Source organism: Stenella coeruleoalba, assembly GCF_951394435.1.
Source record: "Stenella coeruleoalba genome assembly, chromosome: 20".
Classification (NCBI taxonomy): Eukaryota; Metazoa; Chordata; class Mammalia; order Artiodactyla; family Delphinidae; genus Stenella; species Stenella coeruleoalba.
Genome location: NC_137166.1, coordinates 47773067 through 47797755, shown reverse-complemented (window position 1 = coordinate 47797755; position 24689 = coordinate 47773067). Strand labels below are relative to the sequence as shown.

The following is a 24689-nucleotide window of genomic DNA, read 5'->3' as shown; positions in this document are numbered from 1 at the left end:
GCCTCCCAAGTCATGGCGATGCCCAAATACTTTTACTTGCAGCAACCTGAAGACTGCCGCCACCCAGTGGGGTCCAATGGGGATGTGGACCAGATCAGTAAAGGACAGCCTGAGATGGTGAATCTGTCACCGGATTCCTCTCCTCCCTCATGCCAGATCTCTGGGAGCCCTCCCCTCCCCTCACGTAGGGAAACCGCAGCATTTGGGGGAAAGGACAGTGTCTTTATTTTCACACACACGGGGCCACTGCTTGAATGTCCACCCTCCCGCAGGGCAAGTTCAGCTGCTCCGAGGCCCTGTCATCAGGTCATACAGTACGTGGGGTGGGTGTGGGTGCTAACTCGTGTAGAGGACTGGGAAATAATTCAGTGTCCAAGGCTGTTTAGTTATGAGGTCAGAGGGGGGGTTTGGGCTAGGGGGTCAGCAAGGGCTAAGAATCATGGGGAAATGGGGTCAGCAGGGAGGGCGCCCCACACCAAAGGGCTAGGGATAGTCCCAGCCCTGCCACCCAAGCCAGGTAGGGGGCAGGGGCAGCTCCATCTGGCACTAGGGTAGGGGCAGCTCCATCTGGCACTATAGCCTCATCACGGTCCTCAATCACAGAAAAGACCCCAATATTCTGGGTACCGTTCAATAAGGAGCTGGAAGGTTGGGCCATGCAGCCCTGGATGCCCACTGGGGAGCTCAGCCCACCTGGAGAGTGAATATGAGTCAGAGAGGGCTCAGGTTTCCTCAGCTTAAATTCCTAAACCCTAGGAGTCCTAGACCCTCCCCCGCTCAGACCAAGAGACCAGGCTCTTAGGCCCCTCCTCCCTCCGACCTAGAAAATATGGGTCCCCAGCCCCCTCCACCCTCAAACGCATAAGCCAGGGTCTCAAGCACCCTCCCGCCTCAGGACCAGTGAATTGAGGCCCCCAGCCCCTTCATCCCTGGGACCTGACCTTCAGCACTCACCTCCCCTGAGAAAAATGTGACCCTGGTAACAATGACTGGTGCCCTTAGGACACGTCACAGTATCAGAGTTTTGTGTGCAGGATCCAAAGACGGACAGACAGGTGGGACATTGCAGGTCTCCTGGGGCAGGGGCAGCTGGGGAGCAGAGAGAAAGTTGGGGGCGCACAGCTCTGCTCTTAGCCCTTAGCCACCCTCCTTGAGCCCCAGAGTGTATCTCTGGGGCCCCATCTCTCCCCACCCCTGGTCCCACCCAGCCCGCTGGGGTCCCACACCTGGACGAGGGAGGGAGTTCAACAGGACACTGCTGCTGGCAGCCGAGTTGCACCTGTCGGAAGTGCAGAACCGGGCAAAGGAGGCGACGAGCACTCCGGGCGGCCCCGAGTGTATGGAGATAGCCTGGGAATCCGGTGTCCTGGCCTTGCTGCAGCCTTTGCTCCCCACCAGGAGCGATCTGGGTCCTGAGGGGTGACAGAGTGAAAGCTGGGTGGGGGGAGGGGAGACTCGGAAGGCGGCAGAGCCAGGGGTTCCTCGCACAGCAGGCAGAGGTGGGATGCGGGTCCTCTGAGGACGGGAGCACAGGTCCCGGTGAGTGCACGGGGAAGACCGGGGCCAGAGCCTGGGTCCTCCCCCAGCTCTGCCACCTCTCAGTTCTCGCTCAAATGTCACCTTCTCACTAGAGCATCCTCAGAGAGCAAATTACCACCTTTACCTCACTCTCCTGATCTCCTTTCCCTGCTGGATTTCTTTCCATAGCTCTTACCTCCATAGGCGTATCTTACTCTTTTTTTTTTTTTTTTTTTTTTTGCTTCCCCACTGGCACGTAAAGTGGCAAGAAGGCAGATGCGATGGGATCTACAGCACCTAAAACAGTGCCTGGCACACAACGGGCAGCTCATTAGACCTTGAATGCAGTCACTGAGGTTACTCTGTGCCAGCTCTCTCAGCCCTTTGCCTGGACTACCGGATACAGCCTAGCGACCACGCAGCAGGGTAGGTACTACGATTGCCATCACCTCGGCCCCAGGTTTCAGAAGGGGAAACCAAGGCGCAGAAAGAGGGAGAATTGGGTTTGGAACTGCAAGCATGAGGGGAACCTGGCAGGAGATTCAGGGCACAGAATCCAGGGCAGCGAGACGCAGGACCCCGTGCGGGGGTCTTGCCCTCTTGGGCAGCCCACACACCTACATCTATGAGCAGAAGCGTCTCCTGACACACCTCCCCACGATTACACAGCTGCTCCGTATTCGTGGACCACGTGACAGGTTCCTGAGCCAGGTCTTGAGAAGTCTGAAGCATGATCCCCCGATGACAGGTCAGCATAGCTGTGGAGAAAGAATGGCCAGGGTCTGGGTGATTCAGGGGCCTGCCTGGTCCTGCGCTTCGGAAGATGATCACGTTCTTGACTCGCCCTCCAAGCCTTCTAGCCGCTGGGTGCCTCCGCCTCAGATTAGCAGGGACACAGGAAGTCCGAGCCCCACCCCCAGTTTTTCCCCTGTTCTTGCTGGAATATCGCGGGGGCTTTTCCCAACCCCCCTTGGGGACGGCTGCTCCTCCCTTTGGGTGTGAGAGAGATGGATGGCTCTTCCTTAGCATGAGCCAATCTCTACTTCCCTCTCCAGGCCTCAGGGTCCTTATCTGGAAAATAAAGAGGGCAGCCTGACACCGCAGATTTCTTTTAACTGAGAAACCCTATGTTCCAAATAAAAATACTCAGACGCTTCGCGCGCCCTGAACACTTGACTGAGGTGCCCGGCTGCCATGACTACTTTCCAGGGATTAACCCGTTTAAGCCTCCCAAGGAGTTGCCTCGCCTGGATTGGCTCATTTCCTCCTGGCCCCCTGGCCCCCGCCCCGCACCAAGCAGGTGGTGTTATCCTCGTCATCCCCATTTCCTTTTCTTTTCTTTTTTTAAATATCTTTATTCCCCTTGATCACTCTGCTGGAGCCACACTGGCCTCTGGATTCTTCCTTGAACACATGGCAGGCACATACCACCCCAGGGCCTTTGTATACTCTGCGACCCCTGACTGTCTGGGGTTATCTCCTCTTCCCTGAACTTGGCGAAAGAGGCTCAGAGAGGTGGTAATCCTCAAAAGCTGGTTCAGCGGCAGAGCCCAGACAGAAACCCACGTCTTTCTGACTCACACGCTCAGCTCTTAAAGGCTGTGCTCTCCCTGACTGTGCGACCCACTGCTCTCACTGGGACCACCATCCTATTCCTTAGCGGGAGAGTCAAGGCTGTTACAATCCCAGCCCTTTGGTTCTTCTTTAGTATGGGCTCCTGCGGTGGTCCATTTTGCACCCAGTCCTGGCACCCCGTCCTCTCCTAACCCCACGCCTTCCAGGAGCTGTTCTATCTCCCTGAGATGCCCTTCTGTCCTCCACTTACTCCCTGACATCTCGCTGTACCCCGTCTTCTCATGCCTGGCCTTGCCGATGCTCAATAGATATTTGCTAAACTACCGAACTGAACTTAACCAGGGAAGACAAATGCACCGTCCAAGATCCGGCTCTGATGCTGAAAGCCAACAGAATACGGACATAGATTAGGGATATCCATTTGTGGCCTGATGGCTGTGTTTTCTGTGACGTGTGTGGTTTGAGAGCGCACATATATGGGATGTGTGTAGATGTGCAGTGGGTATGTGGGGTGTGTGGGGTAGTATGGGAATGTGTGAAATGTATATGCTGTGTGTATGGTATGTGATGTGTGGTGTGTGTGTACAGTGATACAGTGTGTTGGTGAGGTATGTGGTATATGTTTGTTGCATGGGTGTGGCGTGCTGTGTGTCCCGTGTGCCTGTGTTTTGTTTGTGTCTGCTGTCCGCGGCATGTGAAGTGTGGTCTGTGTGCTGGGTGTGGCATGTGCTATACGTAGTGTGTGAAGTCTGTGGTGTGTGCGGGATGTGTGAGGTTTAAGGAGGCCCGTGTGCGGTATGTGAGGTGTGGTGTGTACTTGGCACAGTGTGTGTTTGTGTCTCCTGAGTGTGTTGTGTGCGTTATGGTGTGTGGTGTGCGTGGCGCACATCTGATCTGTTTCGGAAACGCCTTCTGAATTATGAATGTTACCTAGTCCCAGAGACGAAGGCCAGATAAGTAAACCAGCATTAATGAGAAGGAAAGATTCAGACTCTGTTCTCCTCTGCTCAACACCCTTCCACAGCTCCACTGCCCTCAGCAGAAAGGCCAGCCCCTCAGTCTGGCTGGGCAGACACCTGACCCACCACCAGGACCCCCCGCCTACCTCTCGGCTCCCCCAACAATATCCATTCCCAAGACACAGCAGGGCATTTCCTGCCTCCTTGGCCTGGCACCCGCTGTTCCTTCCTCCTGGAAAACTTGTGATCACCCACCACCCCCAGCTGCACCCCATCCTCTCGATGAGCCCCTCCTCAGGCAGAGCCAAGGGACCCCTCTTCAAACCAGCGGGCTGCCCCCACCTCCAAGCCTTTGTCCATGCTGTTTCCTCTGCCTGTTCGTGTCCTTTTCCTCTTCTGTGAATAAACTGCAGCTCATCTTTAAGACACGGCTCATAGGTCACTTCCTCTGTGACGCCCTCCCTGATTCGCCCCTCCCAGGACATCAGTATCATCCTTCTCTGAGGCCCCCCCAGACCCACTTCCATGACAGCCCTGTGACCATCTGTGTCTGCGATGTCTCCCTTCTTGGTCCTGGAAGCCCTTTAGGGCAGGGCCAGGGTCTGAGTCCTCTGGGGTCTCCACAGACCTTGGAATCCTGTACAAACTCACGTCAGCAAACGCATCCTGGGTGCCCATCCTCAGCCAGCCCTTGTGCTGCCCGAGGCTGGAAGCCTGGTGTCAGTGACATCTAGGCTCTGTCCTCAAGGCTCCCAGTCCAGCCAGAGAGATCCAAACAAGAGGAACGTTTGCTGAACTCACTCAACTCTCTCCCTGAAGCTCGGACAGGGAAGACCCTTCTCCCACTTTCCTAAGACCCCACGCCCCACCTTGCCATGGCAGGTGCTTCACAGCAAGACGCTCTAGGCCACTCTCATCCACCGGTGTACGGTTTGGCTGGGTTTCCACGGGGAAGTGGGGACCCTCCCCGTGTCCCCGTCTGGCTTTTACTTTTCCTGTCACACCTGAAGCACCCTTGATATCCTCGCTGATCTTTTATCTCTGCAGCACGGCTGCTGGGGTGCTCCAGTACCATGGGTGGGGGATGGGTGACGGTGGTCAAGGGGAAGTGGAAGACCCAGGGTTACCCAAGGTCGGGGGTGTGGAGAAGTAGAATTGGAAGCAGCAAGTCACTCCCAGCAAGGAAACCAGCCGGCACACCTGCACTCACTTCTGCAGCCAATGGACAGAGTGGCACGCGAGGCAGCCCACCCTCTCTGCCCCTCTGGCCTTCCTCCCTGCTCCCCTGCCCCTCTCCCACCTGGACAGGCCCAGCATCATTTAAAACACCCACCAGGGGCTTCCCTGGTGGCACAGTGGTTGAGAGTCCGCCTGCCAATGCAGGGGACACGGGTTCGTGCCCCGGTCCGGGAAGATCCCACATGCCGCGGAGTGGCTGGGCCCGTGAGCCATGGCCGCTGAGCCTGCGCGTCCGGAGCCTGTGCTCCGCAACGGGAGAGGCCACAACAGTGAGAGGCCCGCATACCGCAAAAAAACAAAAACAAAAACAAATAAAACACCCACCAGTGGACTCCTGTCCTATAGATATGTCCCCTGGACCACGCACCCTCTGTCTCCCCTTAAGCTGGACACCTCTTACTGGCATCCTCACCTGAAGCGCCTACTGGGAGAATCCCTTACATCACATCCGCCTGAGTGAGTAATAAATATCTGAATGACGTGATGCTGGCTTTGGTGGGATGTGTTTGGATGTCCGCCTTTCACAGGGTCATCGTGGCCCGAGGCCGCGGCGCAGGGCATTTGGTCTTGTGGGTATGACACTCACCTTCAGAATCACAGGTCTCCTGCAGACTGATGGGCCCGATTTCCTGAGTCCCATTAAGCAGGTTGCAGCCTGCTTGGGACATGCACCCCTGGACTCTCAGATGGGTGGAGCGGTTCCCTGTGGAAAGTGAGAGGAGGGGAGAGAGGGAGACACTGCTGCTGGGACCATCCATCCCTCATGCGGGAGGCGCAGCTCTGGGAAGCCAGGCCCACCCTCCGGGTCCCAGACCTCCTCCGGGTCCCAGACCTCAGCTCCCTTTCCTCCCCAGAGACTCAGATCTCGGTCCAGCTCACCAACACGGAGCAGAAGGTGCCCACTGTAGCAGTGCGTGCTCTCGGCGGGGCAGGTCAGCTCTGCTGCAGACCGGCAGCTTTGGGCAGACAAGCAGACTGGACACCGCACAGACCCCAGGGCTGGGGAGGTGACAGAGAAAGGGAGGCAGGACTGAGAAGGCTCTGAATTCAGACCGTGTGCCTTCCCTCCACCCCTCCCCCATTTTGCTGGTCCCCAAGAATCAATTCCCTAGTGTCCCCCAAATGTGCCCTCCTCGAGCTCTTCTCATGAAGGCCTGGGGTGCGGGGCATTTGGAACATGAGCTAGAGAGACAGCAAGGTTGAGGAGGGGACGTGAGATCTGGGAAGGGGCGTCCGGGACTGAGCGCAGGAGGTGGTACGAGTCGGGGAGCGGTGCCCGGGGAGGACCCAGTGGCTTCACCCACAAGTTCCACTAAACAGTCCAAGAAGACAAGACGCCCGTGTCCACAAAAGATGCCAAAGAGTAGAGAAACGCAGAACACAGCCCCAAACCCGATTTACGGTCTCAGACAGAAAAAGACAGTGGGAAGTCACAGGCCCGTTTCACTCAGGAGGAGGAAATGCCAGAACCCTGACTAGAACACGCGTGGACCAAATCCAGCGGGATGGAAAGAAGGAGCTGGTACCAGGTCAGGGCCGGAGCCAGAGTCGGAGGTGGGTGGTTGAACATGGGAAGAGCGGTCCAGTTTTCTGCTCCGGGACTGTTAGAAGGAGCTGTGCTGGGGAAGGTGGGCAGGGAGGGATTCTAAAGGAGCATCCCCAGCGTGCTCACCCCAGCGCCTCAGCCCCGTGGCTTCCCTCCTCCCAAACACCCTCCTCCTCTCCCTCCGGCACCTGTGGGTGGGTGCGGGGCCCAGAGAGGGAGGCTGGTGAACAGGTGGTTGCACAAGTCCTCCCGGCACACCCGGGTGTAGGAGGCGATGGACAGGCCGGGGCCTGCCCTGTGCTGGGTGATGAGGTCCTCGTGATCGGCTGCCTGGGTGCAGCCCTTGATGAGCACCATGTACACGTAGGGTCCTGGACCAAGAGAGAGAGACGGGCCAGGGTGAGGTCATGACTAGAGGGCGGATGTGCCTCGTGCTCTGGGGTGAGAGGCTGCAGAGCAGGCCACTGGGCAGCCGAGGAGGGAACAGCTCCTGGTACTGGGGGGAGCAGGCTTTCGAGTTTGTACACAGAATATGCCCTAGGAGCGGGGGCGATAGGAGCGTCTCTGCACAGAAGAGGGTGGGAGTCGGGCGGGGGCCCACGGGCCCTCCTTACCGTTCTCCATCAGCATCAGAACCTCCTGGCAGCTCCAGCCTTCCTCACAGTGCTTCTGTCTAGCCGTCCACTGGAGGGGCAGTTCCGATGCACTCTTCACAGACATCACTGTCGCCCAGTAGCAGGTCAGGGCCTGCACTCCTGAGATGGGAAGAGCCAATCAGTCTTAGCTTATCCTCCAGAGTCCCCTCCCGTCTGAGGTCCTCACTCACCGGGCACGGTGATGCCCAGGAGGGCCAGCAGCAGGAAAGGGCTCATGATCAGGGCAGCTGGAACCCGCACTCCTGCTCTCTCCTCCTTTTTATATCTCGCCTCACTCAAGGCAGTCCAGGAAAGGGGTGGGGAGGGGAGGGACTTGCTAAATGGGGCCTGGGCCTCCGTCTGAGTCTCAACACCTTAAAGGCAGCAGGGGTGGGGAAGGGTGGGGGCTGGAGGGTTGGCGAGTGAGGTCGAGGGGGAGTCTGGATCCTCCCTCCTTCCCCAGATCCAGGAGTCTGGGCCCCCAGTCCCTCCACAGTTAGAGATGGAGGCATCCTGGCTCCTAGACCTCACCAGTCCAGGTCCCCAGCCCTCTTTCCTCCAGAGCCCAGCTGTGGGGGTCCCCACCCACATCCTGTTTCAGGACAGTTTGTGAAGGCGGTTTCCTCATCTCATAGCACCTTGGCCACCTTCTGGCCCCAAGTGAGGAAATGGCCCAAGTGCCCGTGAAGACACTGTGAGGTGAGTCTTGGCTGGTCGTTATGCTCTCCCTATCCTAACCTCTGCCCTCCTGCTACTTCCCTTTTCTTTCTCTTTCCTTTCTATACTGCTGTCCTTTTTGTTCTCTTTTTCACTTACTTCCCTCATGCTTTCTCTTCTTCTACTGTTCTCTCCCCTCCCAGCACAACACAGGCCCTAGAATCTCCATCTCCCCGCCACCCAGGAGGGAGCTGAGGAATGGTGGGGCGGGGGTAGGGGTAGAGACTGAATCTCTATCAAAGAATTAGGATATTCCTCAGCAAAGCCAAGTGTCTTTGCCAGAAATAGATGGCACAGTGGTGTGCTAGAAGACCAGCTTTTCAGAAAAACCGCATCAACAAACCCTGCCTCGGAACATCGGCCTATTTCTATGGTGTAAATACTCCTACCATGTCTGATTTTAAGCTACCAATCATTTAACAACCAGCTTGCAAAATTCCTAAATATTTAACAATCGGCTTTTGCAAGCCTGCACAAACTAGCTCTAGCATGCTGGGTAGGAGGGAGACAGGGAAGAATCAGGGGTGTCTGTCGGTGGCTGCAGAGGCCAGATGTGGGTCTGTGAGAAAGAGAGGGGAAAGGGAGAAAGAGTGAGAATAGGGCTTCCCTGGTGGCGCAGTGTTTGGGAGTCCGCCTGCCGATGCAGGGGACACGGGTTCGTGCCCCGGTCCGGGAAGATCCCACATGCCGCGGAGCGGCTGGGCCCGTGAGCCATGGCCGCTGAGCCTGCGCGTCCGGAGCCTGTGCTCTGCAACGGGAGAGGCCGCGGCGGTGAGAGGCCCGCGTACTGCAAAAAAAAAAAAAAAAAAAAAAGCTAGAAGAAGGAAGAATTTGCTCTCTGCTTGAGCTGAGGCATACATCTTCTCCTGCCCTGGGACATCAGCCCTCCTTGTTTCAGGCCTTTGAACCTGGACTAGGACTTATACCCTTGGCTCCCCTGGTTCTCAGGCCTGAGGTTTGAACTGGTGCTGCCAGCTATCCTGGGCCTCCAAGGTACAGACAGCAGATCCTGGGACTTCTTAGCCTCCATAACTTCATGAACCAATTCTTCATAATAAATCTGTTTCTATATATTCATATATACCCTACTGCTTCTGTTTCTCTGGAGAACCTTGACTAATACAGGCACTAATCCCATCATTAGAGTTCTACCCTCATGACGTAATGACCTCCCAAAGACCCCAGCTCCAAACACCTTCATACTAGGATTAGTGTTTCCAGTGCACCAGGTACCCAGACTCCACTGGGGCCCAGTAATAAGCCTAGAGCCCCTTTCCAAATGTCTGATTGCAATCTTCAGAAGAAGGCGTAGATTTTCTCCAAAACATGGAGTTCTGCACCGTGATTATCCTATTGGACCTTGTAAGATGTTCCATATTGTAATATACTGGGTTTGAAACATAGACACTGTTAATGCCTTTATTTTCTAAGTACAATCACCCAGGAGTTATTTAGGAAAACTTTTTTATATTTCCAACTGGGAGATTTTGGTGGAAGGAAGCTAGGGTTAATTTCTAGTATAATTCTTTTGTGGTTTAAATGGTTTGTTCTTTTTTATAATTTATGGCTACTCCCTATATGACCTATTGCTTACTAACCCTACTGTTTGATATTAAAATGTATCTGCATTTATCAACACATGATTTTACTTCTTCAGAACCAGTTGATTAGCCAAGATTAGCCAAGTCTGATGTCCTCTTACAGGAAGTTAAGGGTTTTGCCTAACTGTACTTGTGAAACAACGTTACAAGGTTTTAAAAATCAATTTCCGATAAATTAATTTGCAAACTGTGTTCCGGCTTCTCCTCTTTTGTAATTGAATAAAGTTTGTTCTGTTCCAGTCCTCCCACCCACCCCCCAAAAAAAATCAATTGCAAGTCACTGATTCATTGCAAAAAACAATCAACTGTGGGCTAAAAACTAGTATCGGAATTTAGATTTTGCGTATTTATTTGTAGAGCCTTGAACTAGCTAATGCTCCTTTGGTTTCTAAATTATTCATGTTGGGTCTAAAGTCAATTTCAGTCAAAGAAATAACTTTTAAAGCTGTTTGCATTCTTCTAGTTTGAGTTGCAAAGATAGAGGGGAGAGAAAGGGGGGTTAGGAAAAAGAGAGAGGAGAAAAGAGAGGAAGAGAGAGAGAGAGAAATGAAGAATAGAAGGAAAGAAAATTAGCTACAGAATGGAGAAGGAGAAAAAAAAAGTAGAGACAGAATGAAGTTCAGGTTTGTAATATCTAAAGATCAGCCTGTCTCTTCTGGATATCGACCCCTAATCAGATCCCAGAACCAGACTGATTCTTAACTCTGACCCTATACAATCCCACATTCTAAACCTAAACATCTCATATCAGTTCCTGACCCTGAACAAGCTAAGCCCTAACCCCGACCCTAAAACCCTGATTCTGTTACTTGCACTGCAGATTTGAACTTTAAAGAATCGAAAATATTCATTCCCCAAGTGGACATTCACATCCAGAGATGGTGTTTCATGGGCTTACAGTGGGTTAGGCAGCCTGTGGCCTTTCAGCCTTCAACTTCCCCCTCTGCATTGGTTTTGTCACCCATCCCTCACAGCCTCTAAAGACACTGACTGAAAGAAAAACACTTCCTTGGTCTTCCATTCCTTTCAGTGCCTCTTCCCTTCTCAGTCAAGCATCTTCAACTATCTGGACATATTTTCTTTGCTTCTATTTTTTCACCTCCCACTCACTCCTCCATGCTCTCTTTCCATTGCCTCTTTCTCTAAAATTGCTTTTACTGGGCTTCCTTGGTGGTGTAGTGGTTAAGAATCCATCTACCAATGCAGCGGACATGGGTTCGAGTCCTGGTCTGGGAAGATCTCACATGCCACGGAGCAACTAAGCCCGTGAGCCACAACTTCTGAGCCTGTGCACCTAGAGTCTGTGCTCCGCAACAAGAGCAGCTACCACAATGAGAAGCCCGCACACCGCAACAAAGAGTAGTCCCTGCTTGCCGCAACCAGAAAAGCCTGCTCGTAGCAACGAAGACCCAACGCAGCCAAATATAAAATAAATTTATTGAAAATTAACTTTTAAAAATTTATTTAAAAAAACAAAAAATTTATTAAAAATAAATTAATTTTTAAAAATAAAATAAATAAAGTAAAATTGCTTCTACCAAGGTTGAGATTCTGGGGGAGGGTAAGAGTCCAGTTGAGGTGGACATCACACTCCAGGTTGCAAAACTACCTCCAGTCGTGAAGATGTGAGAAGTTTATTTTTCCTTCGGATAAAGCAAATTAACTAATACAGACAATCACCCCCAATTACCAGATGAATTTAGGATATGTGACAAATGGTGCTGTCAAGTCCTCTTACTTGAGGACTAGTTACTGTTTACCTTAAGAACATGTATGTGGGGGTTGTATCTGTCTGGCTATATAAGGGAGTGAGCTTTCTTTCGGTCTTTCAATTTCTTAGCAAATTGCCTGTAGTGCACATCACATTCTGGTTTAATGCTGTAATAAAACTTTTTCTTTTTTCTCTTCTACCTGTGTGGAGAGGTTTTCTGGGTTGAGAAAAGCCTTTGTTTTTCTTTTTTTTCTGTTTTAAATTGAATATATTTGACATATAACACTGTTTAAATTTAAGGTATACAGTATTTTAATTTGATACATTTATATATTGCTCTGTGGTTGCCACTGTAGCAATATTTCACACCTATATCCCACTACATAATTATCTTTTCTTTTTAGTGGTTGGAATAATTAATTTCTAGTCTTTTAGCAAGTTCGATGATTATAATAAAATGTTGTCTCTGTTCACGTTAGAGCTCTATGGCTTATTTACTATTTGTTGCAAGTCTGCACCCTTAAACAACATCTCTCCTATCCCCGGCAAGCCCATCTCCTTGTTACCGACCAAGGTTCCTGGCCTCCTTAATCAATAGAAATTGCTCAGAGGCCAGCCAAGAAATTCAGGCAAGGCCTTATTGGGGTCCCTGCTGCAGCAGCGGGGAATGAGAACAAGTAACAGGTTTCCTTGCTGGCTCGCTCTCTGAGGGGGCTGCGAGCTGGTCCCTCACATGGGGGGAGGGGAGGGGTGTGTCCAGCGGTGGGGCTGGAGGAGGGGCTGATGTGGTTTGCCCACCCCTCAGGTGGTGGTGTGTGCAGGGGGCATGCGCAGTACCCCGATTTTGCTCCCGACCCCCTGCTTTTGCTGCCAGCTCTTTAGAAGTGGCAGTAGGGCTTTTTGGTCCCTTTGTATCGTGTCCAGATTTTGCCCCAACTGCGCATGCACGCAGTTATTTTTTTTAGCCCCTTATAGTTTCTTTGTATTTTGTTGCTCAAGGAGACGTTTGTCCAGGTGCAAGCGTTGCAGCACTGCAGCATAGGGTCCGCGTCCCAGCCTGTCTCCTCCTGGTAACCACCATTTTTACTCTCTGTTTTTATGACTTTGGCTTTTTAAGAGTCCACATATAAGTGATATCATACAGTACTTGTCTTTCTTGGTCTGACTTAATCTCCCTTAGCATCAGGCGCTCAAGGTCCATCCGTGTTGTCACAAATATCTGTAGCAGGATGTCCTCCTTTCTCGTGATGGAATAATATTCCATTGTGTGTGTGTATATATATATATATATGTATAATATATATATAGGTCTATACCCCAGAAGTGGAATTGCTGGATTTCATTTTAGTTACATTCTCGAAACACCCCCGACCTTCTGAATTTCTAAGACATCACCTTGCTGGCCAATCCTCAGAGAGGAGGTGCAGCCCTCTCCTTACAGATCATCAATGAAGATAGCCCCATGACCTTGATCACCTTTACAGAGCTCACTGGCCCCAGGGGTGGCTGAGACCTCTGAGGAAGGAGCGTGGCCCCAGGCCCCTGACCTATTCTCAGTCAGTCACCTCCTCTGTTTCTCCACAGGCCCAGTGGCACAGCCCTCCATCTGAACCAGCAATACCACAATCACAGAACATAAGGACCCTGCCATCCTGACCTGCCTCTCAAATGACGCTGGGATCTCCATATGCTGGTTCTTCAATGGCTAGAGTCTACTGCTCACAGAGAGGATGAAGCTGTCCCTGGACAACAGCAACCTCTCCATAGACTCCGTCAGGAAGGAGGATGCTGGGAATTATCAGTGTGAGGTCTCCAACCAGGGCAATTCCAGCAGAAGTGACCCCCTCGGGCTGGATGTGAAATGTAAGTGACCACTCGCCCCATGCTACATCTTCCCGGGAGGATTACTCTACAAACAGTGTGCAAAATGGATAGAGGTCACAGGGGGCAAAATAGCAGTTAAGAGACCATTATAGTAAACAGATGGCAAAATCTTAATAGCACCATCTCTGGAAAAAATACAATTAGTTTCTAATCCTGGGTCTGGCATTTACTCTGTGACCTTGTACAACATTTTTTTTTTCTGGCACACTCTCTTTATATGGTAAAAATTAAAAGTATGTAAGATTTACCATTTAAATGATTTTTAAGTTTATAGCTCAGTGGCATCAAGTACATTCACATTGGTTTGCAATCATTACCCATATACATCCACTACATTTTGGTTAGTATTGTCATCTGAAAATATTATCTTCCAGTCCGTGAACACAGAATGTCTTTCCATTTATTTATGTCTTTAATTTCTCTTACTATGTTTTCTCCTTTTTGAACAATTGTTTTTCAGTTTTTCTGTGTACAAGTCTGTCACTTACCTGGTTAAGTTAATTCCTGAAGGTTTTATTCTGATTGATGCTGTTATAAATGGAATTTTTAAAGTTTCCTTTTCATACTGTTCACTTTTCATGTATAGAAAATACAACTGTATTTATGTGTTGGTTTAGTATCCTGCAGCTTTGCCAAATTTGCTTATTAGCCCTAACAGTTTTTTGTGACATTTTTAGGGTTTTCTATATAAGGTCACATCATCTGCAAACAATTAATTTTGCTTCTTCATTTACAATTTCGATGTCTTTTATTTCTTCTTCTTCTTTTTTTTTGCCTACTTGGTCTGACTATTACTTTCTTTTTTTTTTTTTTTTTTTTTTTTTGCGGTACACGGGCCTCTCACCGTTGTGGCCTCTCCCGCTGTGGAGCAGAGGCTCCGGACGCGCAGGCTCAGCGGCCATGGCTCACGGGCCCAGCCGCTCCGCGGTATGTGGGATCTTCCCGGACCGGGGCACGAACCTGTGTCCCTTTCATCAGCAGGCGGACTCTCAACCACTGCGCCACCAGGGAAGCCCTGACTATTACTTTCAATACTATTTTGAAGAGAAGTGGCAAAAGCAGGCATCCTTATCTTGTTCTTGACCTTAGCGGAAAAACTTCCAGGCTTTCACATTTAGAATGATGTTAGATATGGGTTTTAATATATGGCCTCTATTATGTGGAGGTAATTTCCTTCTATTCTGAGTTAGAGTGTGATGAAAGGATTTTGAATTTTGTCTAATGCTTAAACTGATTTAATCTCCTTCTTAGTTATAGGTCTATCATATTTTCTATGTCTTTGTGATTCCACCTTGGTAACTTTTGAGTTTCTAGGAATTTGTCTAATTCATCGAAGTTATGCAACTTGTTGGCATATAATTATTCATAATACTCTTGTAATTCTTATTATTTCTTGAGAATTGGTAGTTATGTTCCCACTTTCATTTCTGATTCAATCTGAATCTTCCCTTTTTTTCTTGAGCATTCTAGTTAAAGGTTTGTCAATTTTGTTAATCTTTTTTGAAGAACCAATTTTTGTTTTTATCGATTTTCTCTATTATCTTTCTATGCTCTGTTTATCTCCACTCTAATTGTTATTATTTCCTTCCTTCTGCTAGCTCACGGTTTGGTTTATTCTTCTTTTGCTAGTTCCTTAAGTTGTAAAGTTCGGTTGCTGATTTGAGATCTTTCTTTTTTTTTCAATGTAAGCGTTAACAGTTATAAACTTCTTGCACAAGATTATTAACTACTCTGAGCCTCAGATTCCTCAACTGAAAATTGCAGTAAAAGCACCTGCTTCATGGCATTATTTCAAAGATTTAATGTACTATTAAATTAAACTCTTGGTAAAATGCCACACACAGAGGAAAATGTTCCATAACTGTTAGATGCTATTACTACTACTATTACCATTAGGCTCTATAAAATCAGGTACTCCTACAGTCAAGGACTACCTGACTCTAGATCCACCTGTTAGCTGTATGACAATGGGCACGTTTTTTCACCACTGGAAGCCTCAAGTTTTTCACCTATGAAATGGAAATAATGTCGATCTGGCAGGGTTACATGAATCAAATGAGATATATGTAAAGTATATAGCCCACGCGCCTAGAGCCCATGCTCTGCAACAAGAGAAGCCACCGCAGTGAGAAGCCTGTGCACCACAACGAAGAGTAGCCCCCGCTCACTGCAGCTACAGAACGCCCGCGCGCAGCAACGAAGACCCAACACAGCCAAAAATAGAATAAATAAATTAATTTTTTTAAATGGATAACCAACAAGAACCTACTGTATAGCACAGGGAACTCTGCTCAATGTCATGTGGCAGGCTGGATGGGAGAGGAGTTTCGGGGAGAATGAATACATGTATATGTATGGCTGAGCCCCTTTCCTGTTCACCTGAAACTATCACAAATTTTTAATTGGCTATACTCCAATATAAAACAAAACGTTTTAAAAAAAAGAAAATTTATTCCTTGAAGGAACAAGGAATAAATTTTGTTTTGTTGTTTTGCAGAGCACCTCCCACTGTAAAATAATGTCACCTTCATTGACTCTTCGTTTTTCTTTCGATGACAGTTGATTCAACACAAGGAAGTTCTTCTGGCCTCTCAGGTGGTGCTTGCCGGCATTGTGATTGGAGTCCTGGCTGGCGTAGCTCTGAGAGCACCCCTGCTGTATTTCCCGTATATGAGATAGACTGAAGGGTATGATGCCTTTCCTCTTGTTCTGCTTTCTCTGAGGCTAATCGTCATGCTCGGGAGAGGGAAGGAGACTTCATCTCTGTCTCTGGACATGGATCTGCTCCTTATGCTTCCTAAAGCCCTGCTTCTTGGCACTAATTCTGATGGGTCTCTTCTTCCCTGGTCTTCATGCTTCCTGTGCCCTACTCTGTCTTGGGCATAGTTATTCCCAACCCCACCTGGTTTAGAGGGAGCAGAACCAATTATGTCCTTCTGTCCCCAGTCAGGGAAGCCAAGGTCCAAGAAGGAAAACTAATGAGGAAATGAAAGAAGCAGGAGGAAGGGGGTCCTGCGCTCTGTCGACAACAGTAGCAGGAGGAGGGGACAGGACAGGAAGAGAACCTAAGAAAAGCAGAAACAACCAAAGGCCTCCTGGGCAATAAATAAAGTGACAAAGAAACAGCATCTACCTACAAAAGGGGAAAGGTGTCAGGGTAGAAATAAGCTCAGAAGCAGTTGGCATGAATGGCCCCAAATGTGAACAGCCAGTAAGCAGGAGAGGAGTAAACACCAGAAGGGATGATGGGTAGATTGAAGGAGGAGGTCCTCAGAGGAAAGAGGACCAACCAAGGTATAAAGGAACACTGAGGAGCCCCAAGGAGTCATGCTGACAGGGTCCTTCCTAATTCAAGGAGCAAAGGTCCTGTGCCTGGGAATAGCAGTTACAGTGTCTGATATTTATTTAGGGCAAGTGACCAGCGCGATCTCACAGAGCACAAATCCTCAGACCACAACCAGAGTAAGTAAACCTGCTCACCTAGTGAGAGCTCATATGTTCTACTATATACCCTGCCCTACCAGGGAATCCCGGATTTCCAAGTGAATCCCTACCTTCTGAATTATTAGAGGGGATCTCAGTTTCCCAAGCTTAAACTGGCATAGGTCCTCACGCCCTTCCTAGCCATGTAAGATTCCTCTGAGACACAGCTGGGGGAGAGACACTCGCCCCTCCTAGGCCAGGCAAGCCAAGCAGGCCATGAGATGGACATGTTTCCAGGAGCCTTTTCCTCATCCTACCTCCTTCCCCCTCCTGCCTCTATTACGGATGCGGGCATCTCCTTTGGTGAGACTTTCCCTGCCTTTGGTGCTCTGGGTACTGTGGGCCTCAATACCCCTCCTTGCCGCTGAAGCCTGCTGCAGAGACACACACCTGGGCAAAACTCATGCCTTGTGAACTGGAAGAAATCTTCGGAAGTGCACTGAGGCCTCTCCCCGCCCCTCCTTGGTCTCATGCCCTGGGGTCTGGACCGCAGACTGAGGGAAGTGAATTCCTTAAGTCTTAATCATGGGCCACCCCCCCACCCCACCCTCTCACCACCTGCCCCCTCCTTCAGCTAGAAGCACAACAGCTTAGGAACACCGCGTTCTGAGGCCATAAGTCAGCTCTGCATTTTCATGGGTTGGTAACTTCTTTTGCTTCCCCAGGTCAGGGCTAAAATTCACCCAACAAGCCAGTTTCATTGGCTCTTTTTCTCATGAAAATATCTCTGTGTAGAATGGGTTATTCTTGAAGACACAAATGGGAGATCAAGTTTGGATCAAAGTTCCTTACTGCAACAATAAACAAAGAAGTATTGGTTAATCACTCCCATGGGTCTAATTCATGCAAGAATGTTGACTTTAGAATTTTTCCCATCCTGTATTTCAATCCTGCTGTGACCTTGAGCAAGTAACTTAACCTCGTTGATCCTCAGCTTTGCCCTCTGTAAAATGGGCATGCTGCCTACTTCAAAGAGAAGGTCAAGGAATTAAATGACAGAAATGTAAAGCCCTCATCACAATGCCCAGCTCGAGAAAGGCACTAGATCATTCTCCTTCCTCTGCCTCCTATCTGATCCTGCCCTTACTGTCAAATGATCATTTCCATTCTAATGGGTCTGAGGCCTTAGTTCCTTTACTGTCTATTAATAAATTTTACTGAATATTCTCATCTTAACCTTCAATAGAATATACATACATACTGAAAAGTGCTTAAATCATATTTTAACAATCTGAACAACCCATGTAAGTAGCACCCAAATCGATAAATAAAACATGTCATTCCCCCCCGCCAAAAAAAGACCTCCAGTTACGTCCCTTCAAAGAGTAACCACTATCCTCACTTCCAATGCACTGGACTAGTTTGCCTGATTACGCTCTTACATAAAGGAAAAACACAGTATGTCCTTACATGTATCTGGCTTCTTTCATTCAAAATTGTTTTGTAAGATTCATCCATCTCATTGTATGCCCTTGTGCTTAAGTTATTCTCATTGCTGTATCATCGTATTTCACTGTAGCATTCCATAATCTCTCTCTCCGAATGATCATTCAACAGGATGTTAGTAAGCAGAGAAAATGGGTAATAAAAGCCCTTCTCTGAAGCTAAAAGTTTCAAAGTGGTGAAAGCATGTGGTGCTGAATCACACTGGACAAGGTGAGGGCCTGGCCTACGACACTGATTTAATTGACTGCTGTTCATTCCTTTCAGATTGACGAAGGTGCATATTCTGCCCTGAACTTCAATGCCCAGGAATCAAAGAAACCAACTTCAGCCTCCCATCCCCAACAGCCACAGAAGTGGTTTACTGAGAAGTTAAAAAAAAAAAAAAGAAGAAGAAGTAGTGTTCCCTGCATTACTGACTTATTCCAAGTTTCTCATCCCCATCGCTAGGAGATTCTTTCACCCTTAGGGAAAGTAGGAAGTGTGTCTTCCGCCCCGCACCTCCCTAATGACGCACATCCTGGCTGCCAGGTCACAGCCCCTTCCTTCAGTGTCAGTAGATGAAAAGGTACATCCGGGAGGAGGTCTGGAGGAAACCCAACCTTCCTTGTCATTGAACTTTGGCAAAGCAGACCTTGGGAGAGAGTTGCCAGAACGTCCACCCCTCCCATTTGCTGACCTAGACCAGTTTTATTTATTTATTATAAATTTATTTATTTGTTTGTTTTTTATTTTTGGCTGTGTTGGGTCTTCGTTGCTGCGCGCGGGCTTTCTCTAGTTGCGGCGAGCGGGGGCTACTCTTCTCGTTGTGGTGCACGGGCTTCTCACTGCGGTGGCTTCTCTTGTTGCGGAGCACGGGCTCTAGGTGTGTGGGCCTCAGTAGTTGTGGCTCACGGGCTTAGTTGCTCTGCCTCATGTGGGATCTTCCCAGGGATTGAACCCGTGTCCCCTGCATTGGCAGGCGGATTCTTAAGCACTATGCCACTAGGGAAGCCCTAGACCAGTTTTAAACTTGCGTATTCAGAGCACACTCATTCCTTCCCACCCCAGTCCTGTCCTATTGGAGTCTAACTTGAATTTGCCATAACCTTGAGAGTTATGTCCTTATGCACTGAAATGCATGTGCCAGAAAAGAAGAGAGAGAAACAGGAAAAGGAAAAGCTCCTCCTAGCTCTTCAAAGTCCAGTATAAATCCACAGGAAAATACATATATAACCAATTTAGGACTGCAAATTCTACACCTTTGTCTACCGTCAGGATTGTCTACCTCCAGGATCAGGGCCTAAACACCTTGCTGCTTACCTAGAACACCACCTAGGCCCTTTGGAAAACTCTTCTTCAGAGAACCTACTAGAAGAAACTAAAAAACTACTTGTCTAGGTCCATAAGTAATTCCTAATAAAAAATGCAAAAAATGCAGGTACGTTTAAATAACTTTATGGGCTTTACTCCAGGAAGTGCCCACAGAGGAAGGGGTTATTGCTTTAGGGGGCAGTTGGCTCTTAACACATACAATCTGCTGGGACTTGGGAAAGGAATCAGAAAGCTACCCTTCAGAGATGATCTAAATAATTGCTAAAGAATGCACAGTTTGTGGTACTGAGTTTTTCCCCTTCCTTCTGAGACATTCTGCAATTTTAATTGTTGTAACTCCTTTCTATGTGAAAGGGGTTGTTTACTTAATTTGCTGTGTAAGCCAATCTGACTGCCTTAGGTGAAAGACGCCACCAAAACCCCTCAAGTCCCTCTGGCCAGAAGCTCCTCAAGCCTTTTATGTCAGGGGCTCCACATAGAAAATAAGAAGAAGCAGTTTTCTACATTCATGGCCAGAAAGGGATCTCGCTCAGTTTCTAGGCACCTCAGACCAACCATCAGCACCATTCTATTCCACGTTTCTGCCTGTGCACGTTCCATCTGCCCCACTCACCTTCTCAGGAAACCTTGGCCTCTGCTAAGGTGTGTTTGGTTCTTGAGAAGCAGGAGCACCTGAAGGGGACACGACCACCCATGCAGCTGGCCTCGTTTACAACCTAGAAAGCTGCACTGGTGCTGATGCTCCTTAGGACACAAGGGGAGGATTATAGCTCAGCTCTGGGCTTCGTGAAAGCCTCTGAAATTTGTTTTCTCCCATGGGGTCTATGAGACCCAATGTGTCAGCATAAAAAGGACGGGCAGGAGAAGGAGAGGCACGTCTACTTCCCACCCAGCCTCCTTCTGCATGGATGGAACCTCCTTGAGGCTGTTGAGAGAAAGGTTTTATTCCATATTCATTACTTGATCTAATGCTGTGTGGAACTGGCCCCCTCAAAGAGGGTTGGTTGGGAATTCTCTGTACTCAGGTACCCCTTTCAGGGTTTTTTAACCCTGACACAGACTGTATATACCTCCCCTCATCCACGCTATTCTGTGTAATTTAATTTTGCCTGGCTAAGGCCGCTTCTGAATTATTTGTATAATTTGCTCTATATTTATAATAAAAATTATATATCAGGCATCAACATGCTGCCTCACAGTTGGTACTATTTTCTACAATGTTTTCTTTACAGGCAGAAGAAACAGGAATTGCTTAATAGGGAGTCAGCGTGAGCCTATTTCTAAGTCCACATGGTATCTGATCCAGTGATCAGAGAATTCGCTCAATTCATTTGCACACCTGCTAACAAAGTGCGTCTCTCTAGAGCAACAAGCCACAGCTCCAACCTGCCTGGGAGAAGCTGCCTGTCTTCCTCTGGGACAGAAGATGATTTCATGAGTAGAAGATCTCCTGGCCTCTTTACTAGGGACAAATCACACTTCCCACGCAGGTGGCTCCAGTGAGTCAGATGCAGCGATACAGCTTTCACTCCAACAGTCTCCACGGCTTCAGGGGTATAGAAATCTCTCTAGCACCCTCTCTTCCTTGTACCCTGTTCCTTTCTTTCTGCCCCTCAGAGGGTCAGAGCTCTTCTAACCTGGGTAACCTTCATTCCTTAATTAGCCTGTTATCTCATTTCCTTCACTTCCAAGCAATTGAAACGTGTGCTGTCTTTCTCCTTCCTCATGCCCTGGTTTCTCCTGGCCCTCTGCAGTGCTGGCTCCCTTCCCAAGACCACAGGAAGCAGCAGAAAATCAGCACCCATCTCTTGGCCAATTCAAAGGTACTTTCACCGTCCTCACATTGTTCACTTTTACCACATCTGAGACCACACACAACTTCTTCCTTCTGGACACTCTCCTCCTACCAGCCCCACCTGTGCATTGCACCCCGACCTCAGATTTCCTACTCAGACCTGCTTGTCTCGCTCCACACCACCCTCTTTCCACAGCTTCCATGACCTCTCTGCAGGGGGCTCCTTCATCTATATCTCTAGCCCGTCTACTTCCCAGAACTCATGACACATCCAAATACCTTCTGAAATTGCTCCCCATCTGAACTGGCTTTTCCCCCACAGGTCACTCATTCCTCTCAGTGACGCCACTGCTTCCTCGGCTCTTGCTCTTTCGTTTACTAGATTCAATACATCGTCGAAGCACATTGTCGAAGCCTGTTGATTCCTTGTTTAACTTCTCTCAGTTATGTCATTCTCTCCATTCCCATACACCTAAATAACCCAGGCCCTCAACACCTCTGCTGGAAATACTGCTTCCAGTACTGAATTCTCATCTTTGGTGTCTACTGAAATCTCCCTTGCACACTACTGCCTCATTGCCTTCCTACAAACTGGTCCACTCTCCTACGCAAGAACCTACAGTGACCTCCCCTGGTCTACCAGATGAGTTCAAATTTCTTCCTCTTTACTAATACTTCTTACTTCCTTTCCCACTACTCTCTAGTATTATTCCTCCATTCTAATTAGTTCTGTCTCCTTATCCATCCCTGATCCTCTTCCCCATACACACATAGAATTCTTAGTCCCAATAATATGCCTGAAATCAACTACCAAACAGGGCAATGTCCTTTCTCTTATCTCATGGAGCAGTTACCCACACCAGTCATCACAAGCAAAAACTCCAACCGTGGGGAAGATGAGGACCCTGTAGCATTAACGTGTAAACCTCAGATTCCTGACCAACCTGTGATCGAGAATCTTTTCCTGATGACCAATTTATGTGTTCACGGAATCCTTATGGAGCACCTACTGTGCTACAGGTCTCAGTGTTAGACCCCATGAAAGATACAGAAGTGAGAACTACAGGGTCCCTACCCCAGGGAATATAAAGCAGAAGACAAGAGAGAAGACATAAAAAATCATAATACAGAAGTAGAAATGGAAAATGCCACAAGAGAAGAGAGGGAGAAATCCAATGGGAAATAGGACTACACATGAAACGACTGGGAAAATTTTAAAAACAACTGGTATTCAGACCACACCCACAGATTCCATTTAATTGGTGTGGGGTGGAACCCAGGCACTGGTAATCTTTAAAGTTTCCAAGATACTTTTAATGTGTAGCCAGGATGGAGAACCTCTGCTATAAGAAGTAAGACTTAAGTCTAAAAGCAGTGGGTTTTAGTTAGGAGTATAAATCAGAATTACCTAGGGAACACTTTCCACATTCATAAGCCTATAAACCATCACTAAAGAAGCTGATACAGTATGTCTGGAGTGAGACCTGGGCTTTATATTTTGAAAAGCTCCCAGGTGATTCCCACATGTATTTTATGTTAGCAAACACCTAAAACATAGCTATGATGGATATACAAAAATAAACTCAAAATGGATTAAAGACCTAAATGTAAGACTGGATACTATAAAACTCCTAGAGGAAAACATAGGCAGAACACTCTTTGACATAAATCACAGCAATATTTTTTTTGGATCTGTCTCCAAAAGCAAAAATAAACAAATGGGACCTAATTAAACTTAAAAGCTTTTGCATAGCAAAGGAAACCATCGTCAGAACAAAAAGACATCCTACTGAATGGAAGAAAATATTTGCAAATGATATGACTGATAAAGTGTTAACATCCAACACATATAAACGGCTTATATAACTCAACATCAAAAAAGCAAACGACGCAATTAAAAAACGGGCAGAAGAACTGAATACACATTTTTCCAAAGAGGAAACACAGGTGGCCAAAAGGCACATGAAAAGATGCTCAACGTGGCTAATCATCAGAGAAATGCAAATCAAAACCACAATGAGGTATCACCTCACGCTTGTCAGAATGGCTATCATCAAATAGAACATAGGGACTTCCCTGGTGGTCCAATGGCTAAGACTCCACGCCCCTAATGCAGGGTGCCTGGGTTCGATCCCTGGTCAGGGAACCAGATCCTACATGCCGCAACTAAGAGTTCACATGCCACAACTAAAGATCCCTTGTGCGTCAACTAAGACCCGGCACAGCCAAATAAATAAATATTAAAGGAAAAAAAAGAACACAAAAAAGAAATATTGGAGAAGATGTGGAGAAAATGGAACCCTCCTACATTGTTGGTGGGAATGTGAATTGGGGTAGACACTGTGGAAAACAGTATGGAGGTACCTCAAAAAATTAAAAATAGAATTACCATATGAGCCAACAACTTCACTGCTGGGTATATAACCAAAAAAACTACAAAAACATTAATTCGAAAAGATACATGCACCTCAATGTTCATAGCAGCATTATTTACAATTCCCAAGGTATGGAAGTAACCTAAGTGCCCATCAACAGACGAATGGATAAAGAAGGAGTGATATATATATGTACACACACACACACACACACACACACACACACACACACACAATGGAATATTATTCAACCATAAAAAAGAATGAAATTTTGCCATTTGCAGCAACATGGACAGACTTGAAAGGCTTTATGCTAAGTGTAATAAGTCAGAAAGACAAAGACAAATACAGCCTCTCTTCATCCATAAATCGGGGGAAGGAAGAATTAATCTAAATGACCTCTAGGCTTTGCTATTCAAAGTGGGGACCAATAACCAACAGGAACGGCATCATCCAAAAGCTTATTAGAAATGCAGAATCTCAGGCTCCTCCAGAAAAATCAGATTTGTATTGAACAAGATACTCAGGTGATCTGTAAGCACATTAAAGTTTGGGTCACTTCTCTAAAGTGTCTGCCACTTCTACAATGCAATGGTTTCAGACTCACCTCAACTCTGTCACTTAGCAGGGGAAAAAAAAAAAATTTACCTCATCACTTCACTTGCGCCCTTTTCCTGATCCTCACCAGAGCTCTCAGGCTTGCCCATATCCCTGTAGGGTTTTCAGAAACACGGATGGGGCAGCGCTGCCGCCTTGTGGTCATGATTAGTAAATGCACGTGATCTTACCGTTCTCACCTGGAAAGGAGGCGGGAGGGCTGGCAGAGGGGGGTGACGTCTAAGTCACAGATGAGATAAGAGAATCACAACCACCCACAATGACTGGAAGTAACTG

The 24689-nt window shown here is 48.1% G+C and overlaps 1 protein-coding gene and 1 pseudogene across 2 annotated transcripts; one reads left to right on the top strand and one right to left on the bottom strand.

Annotated features, from left to right (window-relative positions):
* Window positions 1–412: 412 nt before the first annotated feature.
* On the bottom strand, window positions 413–7709 carry CD177 (CD177 molecule; the record flags this gene model as incomplete). The annotated part of the gene is given in 10 exon segments (XM_079906652.1): window positions 413–430; window positions 434–693; window positions 955–1089; window positions 1227–1412; window positions 2136–2276; window positions 5878–5994; window positions 6090–6290; window positions 7026–7208; window positions 7452–7592; window positions 7664–7709. Coding segments are annotated over 10 exon segments (1428 nt in total).
* A 4618-nt stretch (window positions 7710–12327) lies between these two features.
* Window positions 12328–16064, top strand: LOC307178452 (cell adhesion molecule CEACAM1-like; annotated as a pseudogene). Its single transcript has 3 exons — window positions 12328–12334; window positions 13086–13364; window positions 15945–16064. The product of its transcript is annotated as a cell adhesion molecule CEACAM1-like (transcript).
* Window positions 16065–24689: the final 8625 nt, after the last annotated feature.